The sequence below is a fragment of the Coptis chinensis genome, chromosome 4 (assembly GCF_015680905.1).
Source record: "Coptis chinensis isolate HL-2020 chromosome 4, ASM1568090v1, whole genome shotgun sequence".
NCBI classification, from domain to species: Eukaryota; Viridiplantae; Streptophyta; class Magnoliopsida; order Ranunculales; family Ranunculaceae; genus Coptis; species Coptis chinensis.
Window position 1 is genome coordinate 91,228,712 of NC_141459.1, and position 18,182 is coordinate 91,246,893.

General features: G+C 36.3%; 1 protein-coding gene across 1 annotated transcript; it reads left to right on the top strand.

The window, feature by feature from the left end:
• Positions 1-3,193: 3,193 nt before the first annotated feature.
• LOC147505612 (uncharacterized) lies at positions 3,194-12,758 on the top strand (the record flags this gene model as incomplete). The annotated part of the gene is made up of 3 exons (XM_086605589.1): positions 3,194-4,982; positions 9,104-9,195; positions 12,433-12,758. A coding segment is annotated over one exon (705 nt), but the record flags the coding sequence as incomplete, so codon positions are not given.
• Positions 12,759-18,182: the final 5,424 nt, after the last annotated feature.

Consider the following 18,182-nt stretch of genomic DNA (forward strand, 5'->3'; position numbering starts at 1 on the left):
TACAAGATTAGATCGAATCTCTACACTATATGATAGCCGGGTTTGTAGGAACTACACTTCTCAAAACCGAACAGTGTATTTCTAATATCTCAATTTTAAGATTTTAGAACCACCTCCCTACGTTTATTTAAATTACATCTCTCCTATTTATTAATTACAATTGGCTCCCTGATCTCTATTAAAATTGAACCACCTCCTTCTTCAATAATTTTATGATAGTCTTCTTAATTTAAAAGCTAAAATTTATGTATAGGAATTGTATATTTTCCATTTTTAGAAAATTGTTTATCTTTTCTTAGTGAGAGATTCACAAAAAATTGTTTCTTTTAGTTTTTTTAACAATTTTCATTTTAGTTCTTTAGAACTTGACGAACTGATGCGTAGCACAGGATACATGCTAGTGAAACATTAAAGTCCAATCCACTGACAACCTATCATTTGTCAAAAGAAACCAACCAATCAAATAATCACATTATTAAGGGCAGAAAATAGATTCGTACTAACAAAGTGACAACAAAGCAGACTACTTTTTAACTTTCTGGTCTCTCTCCTTAATCAGTCAATGATCCACTTGATTAGGCGATAAAATCGACAATTATTCCTAAACTGTTTTATGTTTTATAATAATCTTTAACTCTACTCCAATAATAACAACACGTTTCTCTTTTGTTAGGTTGGCTTTCATGTCAGATAACATAGTGAGATCAGAAGAAAGCAGTGAAGATGATATTGAAGAAGAAAGAGAAGATTTAAGAAAAAGAAGAAAGAGAAAATTGTTTGGAACAAAAATAAAGAAAGTTAAGAAGGTAGTTGGTTTTCCATTCAGAAAGATCAAAAATATTCACAAACAACAACAACTTGGTAAGACGTCTTCTTCTTCTTGTTACTTGTGTTTTAAGCAACCTCAAATTTTGAATTCACCAGATTCATCTCCAGTTAGTGATCCTAATAATAAAAAGTTTAGTTATGAACAGTTGAGAGTATTGATAGAAAGTAATGATTTTTATTCAAAGGAATGTAATGTCCATATTCAGATTCCAGACACAAGTTTAGAGAATTGAATGTTTGTGGTTTTTGTTATTGTTGGATTTGGGAGAATGGGTAGATATTTGACACATTTGAGGAGAAGGGGATTTGATAATGGAAGTATTTTTTAGTTGTTGAATTTGTGGTATATGGGGTTATTGGATTGCCTTTTTTTTTAAGCTGTGATTCATGGGAAGTTTTTCGGCTTGATAAGAAGAAGAAGATTGGGGAATGGAAGTGCTTTCACTGTTCAATGTGGACAACTGGGGCTCACTGGAATTGCAGTAATTCATGTTAAGTTCATTCACTTGCCTTATTTCATTACTAGGATTGAAGATTGGACGAGCTTTTACTTTGTCGTTTTGGCATAGATTGGTTATTGGAATTGCACTTGTTCAATTTGAGATAAATGTGATAACAGAATACAACTTTTGTAATTACTGTAATTTGGGAATTTTACAGCTTAAGCTTGTAAAAGACTTGTTATTGATGATGACGGATGTGAAGTTAAGCATTACTTTAAGAAGTTCAATTTGAGGACGCTATTGTTGCAGTTTCTGTTAAGACCAAAACGGGTTAACAACACAGCACCGGCTTGCAGACTGACATGAAGAGTAGGAAAGTGAAAACTTACACACAAGCTGCGTTTGAAGGATGAAAAAAAAAAATCAATCATGTATTTTGATTGCCTACATTATTGGCATTTGTTTATGCTTGTGTATATTAACCACGGATTTTGTCCAGGCCAGAGTATTCATGAGAAGCTAAGAGATATAGTTACCAGCTGCATATATTGGTTCTGAGCATTTTGGAGTGTGTTTTTACTCTTCCACTTTCAATGCAAATTTATCCACTTTTGCATGGAGTGTATATTTAGGATTTCATTTCATGCTGTTCCCGCAGAAAAAGAATCATCTGCGAACGACTCAGCACAGCCAGAGGGTGTTCATCGTATTCCAGGCTCAGAGTATTAGTTACTGGAACGAAAAGGACCAGCCGTGTGAAGTAATTGTCAGCATTGCTGGAGTGTGTGCGTATTCTTGGTTATTCAAATACAAAGGGGATTCCACCAATGTTTCTTTGTTTTATACAGTATTTTATGTATACGCTTTCAAAACTCGATGCCCAGATAGAATTCATTATTTCTCTTCAATACTTTGCAAAGTTTCTAATTGCTTTAGTCATGTTTTTCAGGTACGATTCTATTTCTAATTTTTTTTATTGTTACACTTTCTCTTATGGAGTTATGACCAAGTTGTATGAACCTAGTGTAAAGTATCTAGATAATATTAACACTGTATTAAGTTTGTCAAATAATCTCTCCAATTCATAGCACCATGCCACCATCTATACTGAAAATATGCAACTATCCGGTTTTGTCAGGCAATCGCAAGTAGATAATAAAGTTTTTAACTCAAGTTTGATCTGTTGAATGTTCTATCAAAACAAAACTAATGTGATTCACTTGAAATTTTCTTGTATGAGTTTCCGAACTGAGGATAAATCTAGCTCATTAAAGCCAGTGCTTATGCCTTACGAATTTAGATGACGATCACCCTATTCTAATTTTCCTGAACCTACACCATCTTAATCGATATCCAACAAATATTATTCACCTTGAGAAAAAAATAAATTCATGAGATATATTTCTTGGAGTAGGTTACTCACTGGAATATTTTTCTCTGTTAGAATTTTGTTCGGGTTTTGGGCTTCTTGGGACTTGGGTTAATGAGAAAAAGAGAGTGAAAATTAAGTTGGGTTTCATTTCTTCTGGTCGACACTCAACTGTTGTAGCCGTTAGCTCAAAATGGGGATGGGTTTCTTCTTCTGGTACTCTCTCTCCTATCTTGCATTCTCTTTCCTTATTTCGTTTCAAAACTACTACTACTCCTACTACTACGTATCACCCACGTCAATCATCAACCACTTCTGCCGATAAAGACCACCTTAATTTTCATTTATTAGAGAAATCAGTTAGAGAAAGGTGTAAATCTGGAACCCTTGAGCTTGACGAGGCATTGGGTTTCTTTAATGAGTTGATTCCTTCCATTCACCCTTTCAACCAATTGTTAGGAGCCCTTGGCAAGACCAAACACTATTCTACTGTTTTGTCCATGTACAATGCAATGGCTTCCGCTGGAGTCCAACCTGACATTGTGACGCTTAACACCTTGATCAATTGCTACTCTTGTATCGGTCGGGGGTGGATTTCGGGTTTTCTGTACTGGGGAATATTTTAAAACGTGGGTTTCAACCGAATGCTTTTACTTTCAGTTCTCTTCTCAAGGGTTTGTTTCTAGAGGGAAAATCAGCACCAACTTTGGAATTGTTCGTCAAAATAGCCCGAGATGTAGTCATTTATGGGGTTATCATCAATTGGTTCTGCAAATCATTAAATTCAGATACTGCCCTTCAATTGATGAGCTCAATGGAAAAGGAAAAGCTGAAGCCGAACATCCACATATACAATATGATCATTGACTGTATTTGCAAGGAAAACCGGGTGTATGATGCTGTCAATCTCTTTCAGGAAATGGTTGACAACGGAGTTGTCCCAGATGCCATTACTTTCAGCTCTTTAATTCATGGACTATGCAGCATTCGTCAACTGAAAAGAGCCTTGAGCTTGTTTGATGATATGTCCAAAAAGAGCATCTCACCGAATGTAGTAACCTTCAACATTCTTGTCGATGCCCTTGGCAATGAGGGTAGGACCAGTGAAGCACTTCAGGTGTTAGAATTGATGCTTCAAAGAGGTATAACACCTAATGTCATCACATATAGTTCTTTGATTCGTGGCCTATGCATCTCCAGTAATTGGAACAAGGCAAATGAATTGTTACACCATATGATCAGTCGAGGAATCTGGTGAAATGTGACAACATACAATATTTTGGTGGATATGTATTGCAAAGAAGGGAGGCTTAGTGAGGCACATCAACTATTAGAGGAGATGATCGAAAGAAATATGGCACCTAACAATATCACATACAACTCTTTGATGAATGGGTATTGTTTGCAAAGTCGAATGGAAGAGGCTGTGAATGTTTTTAATTTAATGTTAAATGGAGGTCTGGAACCTGACATTATTAATTATATCACTTTGATTAGTGGTTACTGCAGAGCTAAGAGAGTTCTTGTGGCTATGAAACTTTTTCAGGATATAAGTCGGAAGTGTTTGAAACCTAATGTTATCATGTATAACACCCTTATTGGTGGGCTATGTAAGGTTGGGAGAGTTTTGGATGCAAAGAAGATTTTTATAGACATGCAAACTCGTGGGCAGAGTCCAGATATTGTCACATATGGTACATTAATAGAAGGTGTGTGTTCTAATGGCAGACTTTCAGAAGCAATGGACTTGATTCGATTGATGGAAAGCAATGGGTTAAGAGCTAATGTTGTGATTTATAACAATATTATTCACTACATGTGCAAAGAAAGAAAGTTGTTGGAAGCCAAAGAACTATTTTACAGTCTTTCTTCAAAAGAGGTGTTGCCCGACACCATAGCATATACCACAATGATCAATGGCTTTTGTAAGGAGGGCATGTTAATTGATGCTCAAAGTTTGTTCATAGAGATGGAAGAAAATAGTGTTGGTCCAAATGACCGCACGTTCAATATCATGGTTCAAGGATTTCTCAAAGGCAGAAATTTTGAGAAGGCAGTGCAATTTCTTAAGGAAATGGATGAGAGGAGGTTCTCGGCGGATGCAAATACTATGTCTATGGTTATAAATTTGCTGGCTAAAGATGAACCAAATCATGAGAGTTTGGACATACTTCGTAATTTCTTGTTGTAAGGGTGAGCTGTGGATGATATTTTCCGGTTGGGACTGTTGTTGTCAAGAATGCTCTATATGACCTGTTGTGACAAATGAACTTTAGTTATCATGGTACATCAGCTGGCAATTATTCTTGTAACGAGTACGTCCAGCCATGTTCTTTAATTTCGTAAGTATTGAATTCTTCTAATCGATAACTTAATATGTTCTTTTATTTATTTATCATCCAGTATATCTTACCTTCAATTTAATGGATTATTACCAAGTTAATTCTTATGGTTCCCTGGTGTACTTGTAACTCTTAAAGTAATTGACTTGGATCTAGCTTAGGATGCTTAATTTTCCTAAGTTACATTGACACGGATACGTGTATCCGTATCGGACACCGCAAGATATCAAAAAATTAAGGTATATCACATACGATATGATGTAAATAGCAGTTTACTGTCTAAACTTTTTTGACTCCCCATTATTTCACTCGGTGTTTACTGTCTAAACAAGCTATTAAATTAGTGGGAAAAGGAAAGGATTGTTAAATTGAGCATATATTGGGGTTTCACAACACTCTTAATGTGTCTCCCTCATTGTGTCCCATTCTATTCATCATTTGACGGGTATCTGAAATTTTGTTTAGAGGCTCTCAAGAAGTCTAAAAAAGATTCTCCACTCATTCTTTTCATTTTGTAAGTGGTTACTACTTTGATTACTGCATTTACCCATTTTCTTGTTTTATTAATAGAAATGCTTGATTCTACGTACTTGAACAAACATGTTTCAAGCTGTCACTTAAACTCACTATCAAATGTTTCAAGTTCGATGGGGTGTGTGTGTGACACTATGACCTAATGATTAGTGGAACTTTCCTCTGAAGTCTGAACATCGATCTTATTTTGTTGAGTGTTGTGTGTTATTAATGCATTGGAGTTGTCATGGATGCCGGAGTGTCAGATTCGTTAAAACCCTAAAAAATCAGATTCTTGGGCTTGACATTAGGTTTCAAGTAGTTTAGGGGGAAAAAAGTTTAATCTTATAATAGTTTATATTATGTTGTAGATAGGTGAAACTGAAATTCGTATGAAATGATCTTTGATATTAAGCATACATAGCCTTACAGTAAGACTTGCTGGGATTAGGTTTAGTTTCATAATTTGATCTGTAAGTTGCTTTCTTCATCCATTCTTTTGTTAATTTATGTGTCAACAGAAAGTTCGATACTTCTCTCCTGTCTCCATCCTATATTGTGTTTATTTTTCATTTAGATTGAATTTATTCCTTGGTGTACATGTAATACCGAGGCTATTCAACTTGGGTCTTTTTGGGATTCTGTGTAGGTATTAATGAAAGAATGTATAGATCTGTTTCTGTTTATAGGATACTATTAGCTCATATACTAAGCGAGTTCTATGCTATAGATCTTGTTAATAAAGCGAATAATTCGCTAAATTTTTCTGTTTATAGGATTATAAGGTTTACTTAATAAAATGACATTTGTATTATTTTTTCATGAATAAAATTGTAAAAATAAAAATAAAACGTTATGTACTTATATATCAAAATTTTAAATAAATATATATAGCAATTTTAAAGAAATATATTTCTATGCTATACTAGCGTTTTATGTATTTAAAAGTATTATTGTTTGAATCTTGCTTAATAATTGACGTACCGAACTTTTGTCATCCACGAATTTACTTGAGATATTGTTTTTGAGATATTGTTTGAGTGCATAACAAGTCAACATAATATCTATAGTAGTACAATTTATCACTTAGCTTGTCATGTGACATGTTTGATGTTCTATTAGGAGTTGTCGAGAATATGTTTTGTATCTGTTTCAAGATTGATTATTTAGAAAATTGTGATATACTTTTCTTTTGGATGATTTCTTATTTTTAAAAGGACGTTGTTTGAATTTTATTTGTTTTTGCCTTTTTTGGAGTTATTTTGATGTCTCTTCACGTTATTCTCTTAAAGAATTTATTTATTTTGGTGTACACCTATGGGTTTAAATGCATATGGGTTAAGGAGAAGGGAAAGAGAAGCGGTAGAGAATCTTGGTGGAAGGAGGTCACCTAGCTGTGAAAGGAGGAGAGGCGAAGGTTTCTTGTTTTTATTTTTATTTTCAATTTTTTCAGATGGACAATTTGTTTTTTTTTTTTCATAGCCCAAGTTGTTTTTCATCTCCCTAGTCCCAAGAGGCCTCCTACCGTCTAGTCAATTATCTGTGGGCTAATACACATTTGGCTTGACAATAACTTCAGCGCTCTGTGATGTGCAGGCCTATGTATTCGTAGTCCCCTTTGAGTAAATACGCAGCAGGAACATCTTGCATTTGTAGAAGTGGATGAGAATGCATTAGAGTAAATCACAGGGAATGTCAGATTCCTTTGTTCTGCTAAGTGTGAAGTAGTATCTATGTAACAAATTAGAGCAGGGTGGGGCCCGCAGGGCCTCCATCTAAAGGCCAATAACCAATTTTCTCCTCTTGTGACATGGCGAAATCAAGTGATTTTAAGATATATGCTGCTTTCTCAAAATGGGAGATGACCCCTAAGGAACTCCTCTTTTCTTCAAAACCTGACTTCATCTTATCAGGTTGCTTTATATAGTCTGCTTTGGGGATGGTTATTGTGATTAGGGTTCCCAATTTGATGCGTTTGGTTTCTGATTTTGTATTCAACCATTTGGTTTCCGCAGATTTTCTTACCATAGTTTCACGTTTGAAGTCCTACTTTTGTTTTGGTTTCATTAATTTTGTGGTCAATAGTTCTTAGTTGGTTAATTTGCTTCATTAAATCTGTGTAGGTTTTGCTAGTTGGAGTGTATTTCCATTTTGTCAGTATTGCAGTGAAGAACTGTTTATACACCTTGGTTAGTGGTTTTTTTTCTAATTTGTTTTATATCTTACAGCAGCAGAATTTATTGTTTTGTAGAATTATAATGTCCTATCCTCCTTAATGGTGATGTCTGTATTACTATATTGATGTTGTATCCTTTCGTAATTTTCATCTTAGTATATTAGACAATGTAAAAAGATCAATGTTAAAAAATCAAAATTGTCTGACAATGTCTACAGTGCAGAACTCCAGCTTTCTTAGCCTGAGTACATGTGCTTGGCTTTTGTATGTCCCTTAATAGTTGCTGAAACATGAGTGACTGGTGGACGGTGGTGTCTTATATGACCTTTCTTAAACACTGAAATGCATAGATGTCATTGTTCACAGTACAACATTTAATTAAATGCATCTATATATTCTTCCATTTCTTTCTTTCACTATATGTATGCATGAAAGCTTTGTGACTTTGTGAGATAAGTCAGAACATGGACAGACTAAACAAGAGAAATGGCCAATTACCTATCCTTCATATTCTTATCTTCTTGTGCCTATCATATGTGCTGGTGCTTCTAGCTATAACAAGTTGGTGTTGGTTTGAGTTATGCACTGTTGAATCCCTAAATTGGTATGAAATAGCAGAATAATAAGGCTACACGTACAATTTTCTGTGATATGCTGAAACCAAAGTCTCTTAAAACACTTGATCATCTTATATTTTCTAGACTGCTTGGCTCCAACTTTCTTAACATCAGTACAGGGTCCTCGGCTTTGGTGTCTCTTAATCACGTTTCACGTTCATTGTAGTCCTGCTTCTAAAACTTTGTAACGGAATTGTTGTAAGGTCTTAACTCAATTTCTCACATATTTTCATCAATCGGATATGATTCCTGCAGTCACATTAAACTTTTTTGGTCTTGGAGCTAGGTTATTTTGTATCTATTCTTTTGTACATGGCAAATTGGCATATTTCACCCTCGAACTTGTCAAGTTTTACCACTTACCCCCTGAACTTCACTTTAGGCAATTTTAATCCTGGACTTGTAAAACACTAAAACGTATCCAGCTCCATTTTTCCAGTTCATTTCCGGCACCTGAAGAGTGACGTGGAATTATATTTTATGACGTGGCAAAATTAGAATTTGACACATGGCAAAATTATAAATTCCACTTCAGAAAATATAATTCCACGTCACTCCACATCACTTTTTAGGTGCCGGAAATGATGGGAAATATGAAGGTGGATACGTTTTACAAGTACAGGGTTAAAATTGCCTAAACTGAACTTTAGGGGGGTAAGTGGTAAAATTTGACAAGTTCGAGGGTGAAATATGCCAATTTGCCTTTGTACATCTTCATGACTTCATACTTCTTGTACTTCAACCAATGCCTTTAAACGTAATATGATATGCTAATGGGTGTTTTATTTAATAAGGCGTATCTTCACTTCTTCTAGGTCTTGCTTGAGTCTCTATCGGGAGGAGTTGCTACATTACATTTGGACATTTGGACCGATGAGACGAAGATTATAAAGAGGATAGGACAAAGGTGATTTCTATGTTTACTTCTCTTCTATCTTCATTTTTCTATTTCCAATTATTCACTCTCTTTAATCACATAAAGCACATAAAGTAGGCAATATCTCTTCTTACAATATTGAGTATACAATATTAGGTTGAAAGTAGATTACAGTTTTGGAAGATAGCGTTATTTTTTTATTTATTTATTTTTGCTAAAATAGCATTATTTTGAATATTCAAAATGGATCTGTTTCCAAACATATATGTGGCAATTTAAATCTGTGCCTAAGCATTGTTAATTAGTATCAACAAATAAACCATTTATCATTTTAATCATCTGCATTAGCTAAGCAATCGGATCTAATCTTCCTTTTTGTTAACAAAGTTTCCAGTCTTGGAGTTGTTCATTGAGAATCATCTGAACTTTGATTGATCGTTTATTGGTTTTGCTTTTGCTTATATATATATATATATTATCATTGAAGATATGGAACTATTAATAAGTTGCACTATATAGAAGACCTGGTTGCAACCATTGCCATTCTACTTAGGCAGAGGTGGTAAAAAGGGCCCATAAGGCATTTTATTGAAGGGTATCATCGTGAGAATGTGCCGTTGAACATGCACTTCTAGTAATTCAACAAAGACTATGACAACAAACTTAGACCAGTTTTTTGACGGTCTGCAAGGAAGTCGTACCTATAGATCCCAAGATTGTTAATTTGTGTCTCTGTACATACTCACATGGAGCCAACATGACCGTGGATTTTTGATGCCAACGAGTATTTTGTACTCGTATGGCCTGAATCATCACATGCTTTATTTCATACCATAAGCCATTGATCGCAATCGTATATCTAGTATCATAGGTCAAAACAGGATCATGGTCATCGAGTATACTTGGCTTTGAACGACAACTTAGATTTCATCTGCCTTTGACCTCAGGACCTTACTGTGATGCATTTTCATAAATGTGTTTGGGTTATTTAGGGATTGGTCCTACTTATTTTTGCTATTTAGGGATTACTAACACAAAATTTTAGTTAATTGGTTTAGTACCCCTCTTCATGATTGAGGTTGCAAGTTCGAATCCCACCAAGTTGTTAGTTGAAACCCATTTCTTGTGTAATAATATACCTTTTCCGGGTCAGTTTTTATCAAAATGGACCAAAAACTACAAGTCTTCATGGACCCAACACCTTCTCCTCAAAAATGATCTCTACACATTCTCTCCATGTCCGACATGAAGCTGGATGACTTTCGGGCAAGTAAGCCTTTAGGCTCATGGTTTTCTAACATACCTATAATGCTTCTCATATCTCTAAATAAATTTTTTTTTAAAAGAACCTAGAAAATATAAATAAGATTAAAAAATACTTTTTGCATTTCATTCAATGTTTAATGTTGACTCAACATTCCTTTTGGATTAATCTCTCTTATATCACATGAAAAAGCAATCAAAACAACCAATGAACTCAGATACTACTAACATACTCTTTTGGGATTTAAGATTGAATTTGAACTAGATTCAGAACAAGATACACCCTGAGCAATGTGGTTTGTACTTTTGGCAATGTTTTTGTATTTATAAGGTTTAAGATTCATCCCTGGGAAGAACAGCATTTGTAACAAAACATTCAGCAATGATGAGTGTAAACCCATTCTTTCACCTTATCACAGACAGGCCTATCAGAAAGACTATCGGTTCATAACCAGGTTGTCCAAATTGTTCTATTTGATTTTATTACCCATTTGGTTTTTATCTCAGCTTGTATTTTGCATGAAGGGGGCTCGTCCTCTTTTCTAAGAAGGAAAAAATCTAAACCAATACAGCCCTCCCCATTCGAGAGCCAGTTTGGGTACTTGAAGTCTTTACTAGAGCATATGCTCCATGTCATCCACACCAAGCAACACTGTTTCAACCCTTCAAATTGCTGTTTAAGCTCTTCTACCCTCCACTCCTTTATCGGAATGAAGAGGTGACTCAATACAGATTCAAAATTTGACCCATGTGCAAACCCATTAACTGGCATGATCTTGATTTTAACCATTGTTTTCTGCAGTACTCTAAATCCGATTTTTATAACCTCTGTATTTTTTTGATTTGATAATGGCATACCCAAAACCCAACATAGCATAATTGCAAACAAGAATGGAAATGTCGGATACTTCTTGTAATCTAAAAATGTTGCTTCATTGTGGAAACCAATCAAATCTGAATTCAAAAGTTTTGCCTTGAGAATCATCACTCTCTGACAGGAAGAGTCCGATATATCTTTGGCTAGAAAATACGGGCTGTGTAAACTAAGAAGAACCCCATTCTCAAGAAGATTTTGTTTTCAAGAATATGGATAGTACCATAGGATGATGAAGGGTAGTTTGGCCATTTTGATAAAAATGTAAAAATATAAAATTATAAAATAGGTTGACCACGGTTCATGCTCATGAGACTTGCACATTTAGTCTCATGGTCAATCGCTTCCATTGAAAAGCTGCAAGGACTAAAGCCTAAAACCCAAATTTTAGGACCTATTCCTAAATTTCCCTAAATTTCATTTAGGACCAATCCCTAAATAACCCAATGTGTTTTATGGTTCTATTTGATTGCTTTTTAATCTGTCCTTTTTTTGCTATATTATTTTGTTTGTGGCATTTGTTAAGAGTTTTTGTTGTGCAAATTGATTTGATATTACCCCCATTGATTTCGTCATGGTAAGTAGGAGGTATATTAAAGAATATATGGGCCGGCAGATACTTCCTTGTAATCCCAACATATATGCTATGTTGGTTGAAATTTGTTTTTTTTTGTTTTAATTATTTGATCAGACCTTTGGTGGGTGAGTTGAAATATTGAAAAGGAGAAATTTAGATATAAGTGTTAATGTTCATACTTTTGTTTGGTTATTATTTTTGTATAAACAAGCCATAGACCAAGGCAGCTTTGAGAAAACCAAGTCTTCATGGACAAGGTGGAGGACGGTTGGGTCCACTCAAAAAAAAAGATCTCGTAACTTACATGAGCCCGGCTCTAGGTTCCCTTTGGGGGTGGATGAGCCTTCGGGCAATGTAAGCCTTTAGACTATGGTCTTTCAATGTAACCGGTGTGGGTCTGCTTTAACTCTCTAAATAATTTTTAAAAAAAAAACTCTAGAAAATATAAATAAGATTAAAAAATATTTTTTTGCTTTATTTCTTTTATATGTTTAATGTTATTATTCACAATTATTACCTTTTGTACTCACTCTCTTATATCACATGAAAACAGGCAATCAAATACATCCTTGAAGTATGTTTGATCGAGACGTGGGGCTGCAAATGATGACGCTTACTTAAATTTTTAAGATTGTAAATTTTCTAATGTGTTTTTTAACAAATTATAAATAAACATTGATGAGCAATGTTGTTTGTACTTTTGGCAGTGTTTTTGTATTTAAATAAGGTTTTACATTTCTGGTCTGCTCTGGGAAGAAGATCTCCTAACATTTGTAACTTGAACGTTTGAAAAGCTATTTTGCCTGTCCAAAAGTCCAAATACATCACCTTCTTTGCGTACTGTTGCAAAGGATTTACTATGATATTCTATTTCATTAAGTCGCGTAGCTTGGTTTATTCATGCATATTTGTGGCTTGGTAAAATATCACATGCCATGTACAAGGGACTTCAATTACAGTGTAGCTGAAATTGTCGGAAATAAAAAGGAATTTAGCATGGGGCCCTAGTATTATAAATCGAAAAGAACAATAATGATTATCAAATTGGTTTGGGGCAACAAACAGCCCAAATCTCAAATCTTACTATATAGAAAAATATGGGTTATAATGAATATCACGTCCCATTTCTGCCTTACAGTGGCAGAAGGATGGTGGCAATTGAATTTCGAAAAATTTTATTTTTCTTGAGATAAAATTATGAAGGAAAAAATTAAATAATCAGATTTGTTTTTTGGGCAGAAAGATAATTTGTCTTTGGCAGACGTGTAAATAACGTATATTACGGGGCAAATTTATAAATTTCAATAAGAACCGTCATATCAGGGACCATCTATGTTTTAGAAAAAAATTCGCGGAAAAAAAGTATTTGCCAAATAGGAGTCGAATTTAGAAAACTTTATCTTGAAAAATTATGAAGGTCAGCAAAAGAGTTGTTCCTTTCCCGTCATGGCCCGGAAAAAAAGTATTTGCCAAATAGAAGTCAGAGTTAGAAAACCTATCGATATCTCATGGCCCAAAATATCTCGAGATATCCGATATAAATTGGTACACCAATATCGATATTTCTGACATATATCCACCGAATATTGAATCCCTTTTTTTCCGAGATATATCGGAATTTCCGATATGAAAGTTTATATCACCGATATAATCGATATTTCCGAGATAATCGATATATATCAGTTGATTTTTTGACTAATTGTTAATAACTTAATATTGAAATTTCCGAAATATCTTATATATCCGAGATATATCAGATATATCGGCGAGATATCCGAGATATATCGGTGAGATATCCGATATTTTAGAAACTTTGGACTGGTCACCAAAAAAACCAAGATATCCGATATATCTCGGTTTTTGAGTACACCGATATATTAACCGATATCGAAATTTTGGGCCTTGGTTCCTCTTACCTTATGTCTCTTCCAAACTAGAGTTTCTACACCAGGCAATTCTTCCAGCAAGGTTGTCGCCAACCCGGAAGAACTCTTGGCAGAATCAACTATCTTCATAAATTTCAGGTTTTGGAAAAGGCCGGGATTTTGCTTCACTGCATTGAATGGGAAGAAGAACAACAATATGGATATTAGGACCGGTTTTTTCATACTGATCAGTAGTTTATTCAAAGACAATGAGCAAAAGAAAGTGCAGTATCCACAAAATCACATTAAGTTCTGTTGATCAACAATTATGAATTTAAACTCACATTAAACTATGAATTTGGTGTTGGATGTGATGTGCAGCAGGGGCAATATCAAGAGTGATTAAACATCGATCTCGTCTGAAAATTAACTAAAGCCAGTTAACATTAATTAATATCAAGGACAAAGGATTAATATAGATGGTAATACCTTGGCATGTTTAGTTGATAGCGTTAGTTTTTCTACATTGGCAATCCCTTTCAGAATATAAATAAAATCTTGAGTGAACTATTTTTTCTTTGACCAGAAGTCCAGAACCCTCTGAACAGATCAATTTCTGCTGTAACTAGAGAAGGAAGGTTGTCTATAATATATTCCGTATCGATCATATCTTTGAACTTGAGTGATGTTAAACATGGGGCGCGTATGTTAATCTTGCGACCAGAGCGTGCGTTAGTTTGTACGGAGTACAACTCCAAGCTCTTAACTTGAGGGGTTGATAATGTAAGAATTGGAGGATCATATGAACACTTTTTTATCATCAATTTTTCCAAAACTGGGCAGCTGAAGAGAAGCTCCCCGTTCGAATCTCCATCTGGAAGTTTAACAGCAACCAATTCCAAACTCCTAATCTTCAAAGTTGAACACATCGAATTTGGCAATTTAAAACTCTTCTATGCTATATGAATGCACTTTGAAGTTTGAATTCCTTGACTTCAGTCATAAAGAAACGTTGAGGCAATTCAATAGGTTGAGAAAAAAATGACTCGAGATGAACGACTTGAACATGTCTCCTTGAGACGGTCTCTAGCCACTTATATAGACTAGCTGCATCCAAGCTCTGGCTACATGAAATACTGAACTTGTATATATTGGAGGTGTCGCGCAAAAGTGGAACTTGACAAACAGAATCTACAAACTTATTTCGTTTCCGTTTCTTATTTTGTGACTGGTAGCTTAGATGAAAATTGAGACATGGTACAGAAATCAATAAATTTCTCCATCTTTTTGAGAGGATGCTTGTTTGAACAACCAGTTTCATGTCTAAGTAGGATAGAGTATGATGTAGAATGGCGTCAGGAAGATTACTAATTCTGTCTACCATGATGTTCTGCATGGAGTTTGAAAAGGACCGGAGTGCTTCACAAGTTAAACTTGTTGAGTGAAACGGTTGACAGAGCCCTACAAAATTAGAAGTAGACCACTCATATTGGGTGTTCACCAGCGGTCCAGCCTGTGGTGATTTGGGCCATATTCAAACACCCAGAACGCCATTCCATTAAATTGGAAACTGTAAAGGTATTAAACTTTACCTATAAACTAAGGTCGTGTTGATATGGAAATGGCTGCACTCTTCCTTTGGAGAAGAGTTGCTTACGTATCGAGTCTTTCTGCCAGACCCGAATCAAGCCTTTCGTAGTTCCCACTTCCATTTTCTAGGCGTAGAGCAGCTGTCCTTTTCTTATCTTGACTGTTACAACTTGCTCAGCTCCTTGTGCATTTAATGAACATGTATGTATATGGACGAACTGGCCATAGCGTGCCGTTGTGCATCTTAGTTAGGTCGTAGTGTTGTCCTCACTTTCTTGGGGTACTGGTGGGTCGTAGTGGCGACCTGTAGCTATACCTTTCCGGACACGTGTGCTGTAACGATAGGTTGAGAGTGTAGGGTGCTAACACAGCCCCCTTTCTTTAGATCACTATTTTTGGAACAGTAGTGTAAAGAAAGATAATAAATGAGACCACGTGGAGAACTAGTGGTAGGTGTCAGTACCCTCCACTCTCAACCACTTGTGGCAGACCACGTGTTCAGACTACAAGCAGGTCGTGCATACGACCTAAGGTCAGGTCGTCCAAACAACCTAGGAAACGTAACTGCTGCAAGCCGGTCAACAACATTATTAATGACAGATCATTACTTCGTAATAGAAGGAGTAAAAACAATCATCAAAACAGCACAAAAGGGGGATCTACGTCTATAAAAGGAGGCGTCTTCTCCATTCTCAAGGAGGCTGACATTCTCTCCATCTCCAACTCAATCACTTAAAATGAACTACATCTGACTTGATTCCAGTTAATCAGAGAACTGGATACGTAGGCAACTCAGAGCACCGACCTGAGTTCAGTCAAACATCTTATACAAACCTTATTCTCCGAGATTGTAAGGTCATGACTAAAATGTACCTCCACAGTGGCGCCGTCTGCCGGTTCGTCTTCTTGAGAAAAAGCATTCACACCATTTTCTCAAGTCCACGAAACTTGGTAAAACCACCATGGAAAAACAGTCAGCATTCTTCCATTCAACTATCAATGGCAGCAAATGAAAAGTCATCGTTCTAAGAGATAAGTCTACATTCAACTATCTTTCATTTATACTAATCTTTAATCTTTGGATCAATTCGGATAATCTAATTCTATGTTGTAACTTGTAAGATATATATACTTCATATTTACAGACCACTTGCAGTTGATCCAGTACCAACCCGAGGGCTGCAACTACCACCATGTCACATGCTTCCTTTACGGCGAATCGGTGACAATACAGATCCAGGAATCCAACTTACAGGTCGCTCTTTACTAGGTCAACTAAGGTGTTGGTTCAACCACTCTCAAATAGAAATTTCAGAGCATGCTAATATTAATGAGGAGAAGCGCACACCAGCACAACTCATCACAGAGCTATATCAAAACCTCAGCCAGATCTCATGCAAAGACCTCCACCAGGTTATCCATCAGCTTTCCATTAGCCAAGTCGTCCTCCAACAGGTCGTCCTCTACCAGGTCATCCATCAGATTAGCGCATCATCAAGCCAGGTCATCCTCTACCAAGTCATTCATCAGATCAGCGCATCATCAAGTCAGGTCGTCCTCCACCAGGTCATCCATCAAATCAGCGCATCATCAAGTCAGGTCATCCAGGTCGTCCTCCACCTCCACCAGGTCATCCATCAGATCACCATCAAGATAGGTCATCCTCAGCCAGGTCCTCCTCCTCTAGGTCGTCCTCAACCAGGTCATCCATTAGATAAGCACATCATCAGCTCAGGTCGGACAAAAATATAAAAAGGTGAATTTGGTGGGGAAAACAGTGGATTTTGACCTCTAAAATGGCCACCATGGAGCAAAAATGGGTGGTGACAGCGTGCGGGCAGCCAAGATCTTTCCGAATTGGACTCACACGCGTGATTCTGGCAACTGTAGCCAAAGTTAGGGCCAAAATACTAAAACACATCCAAACTTACTCCAATTAGCTAAAGATCAGCTTATCCTCAGCTCAGGTCCTCAGAACAGCTCATCCTCAAGACAGGTCGTCATCAAGTCAGCTTATCCTCAGAATAGCTCATCTTTAGAATAGCTCATCCTCATAATAGCTCATCTTCAGAACACCTCATCCTTAGATCAGCTCATCCTCAGCTCAGGTCATCCTCAAGACAGGCCGTCCTCAAGTCAGCTCATCCTCAGAATAGCTCATCTTCATAATAACTCATCCTCAGATAAGCTCATCCTTAGCTCAGGTCGTCCTCAAGACAGGTCGTCCTCAAGTCAGCTCATCTTCATATCAGCTCATCCTCAGCTCAGCTCATCCTCAGCCAAGTCGTCCTCAGCCAAGTCATCTTCAAGTCAGCTCATCCTCAAATCAGCACATCCTCCGATCAGGTCGTCCTCAGCTCAGATCTTTCTCAAGTCAGGTCGTCCTCAGATCAAGTCATCCTCAAGTCAGGTCAGAGCAGGTCTACAACCTGGAAGAAGCAACCAATATTCCAACTATCAGTTTAACTTGAACAAAATCACTATTAGTTCAGCTTGTACACAGGTTGTTATCAGTTCACTTGAGCTTGAATGAACATCAATATTCCAGGTCGTCCCAGACTGACCACACCACAAAGCTCGCGTCGATGATGTGAATCAATCTAAAAAAGCTTACTCGTCATGGAGTTATACCGCACACAAAAAGTTTCCAGCATATCCATTATCAATTGAAATAACAAATCAAGGGGAAGCAATACTTTGTCGAATCAAGGAATCAACAATTCCAAACCGAGAGCATCCAAGTGTTCCCGAATCAGATATAATAATTCAAAGCACGCAGTTCCCTCCTCGACAGTTTGCATATACTACAAACCAGTGAGTCACTCGAATTGCAAAATGGAAGCTCACT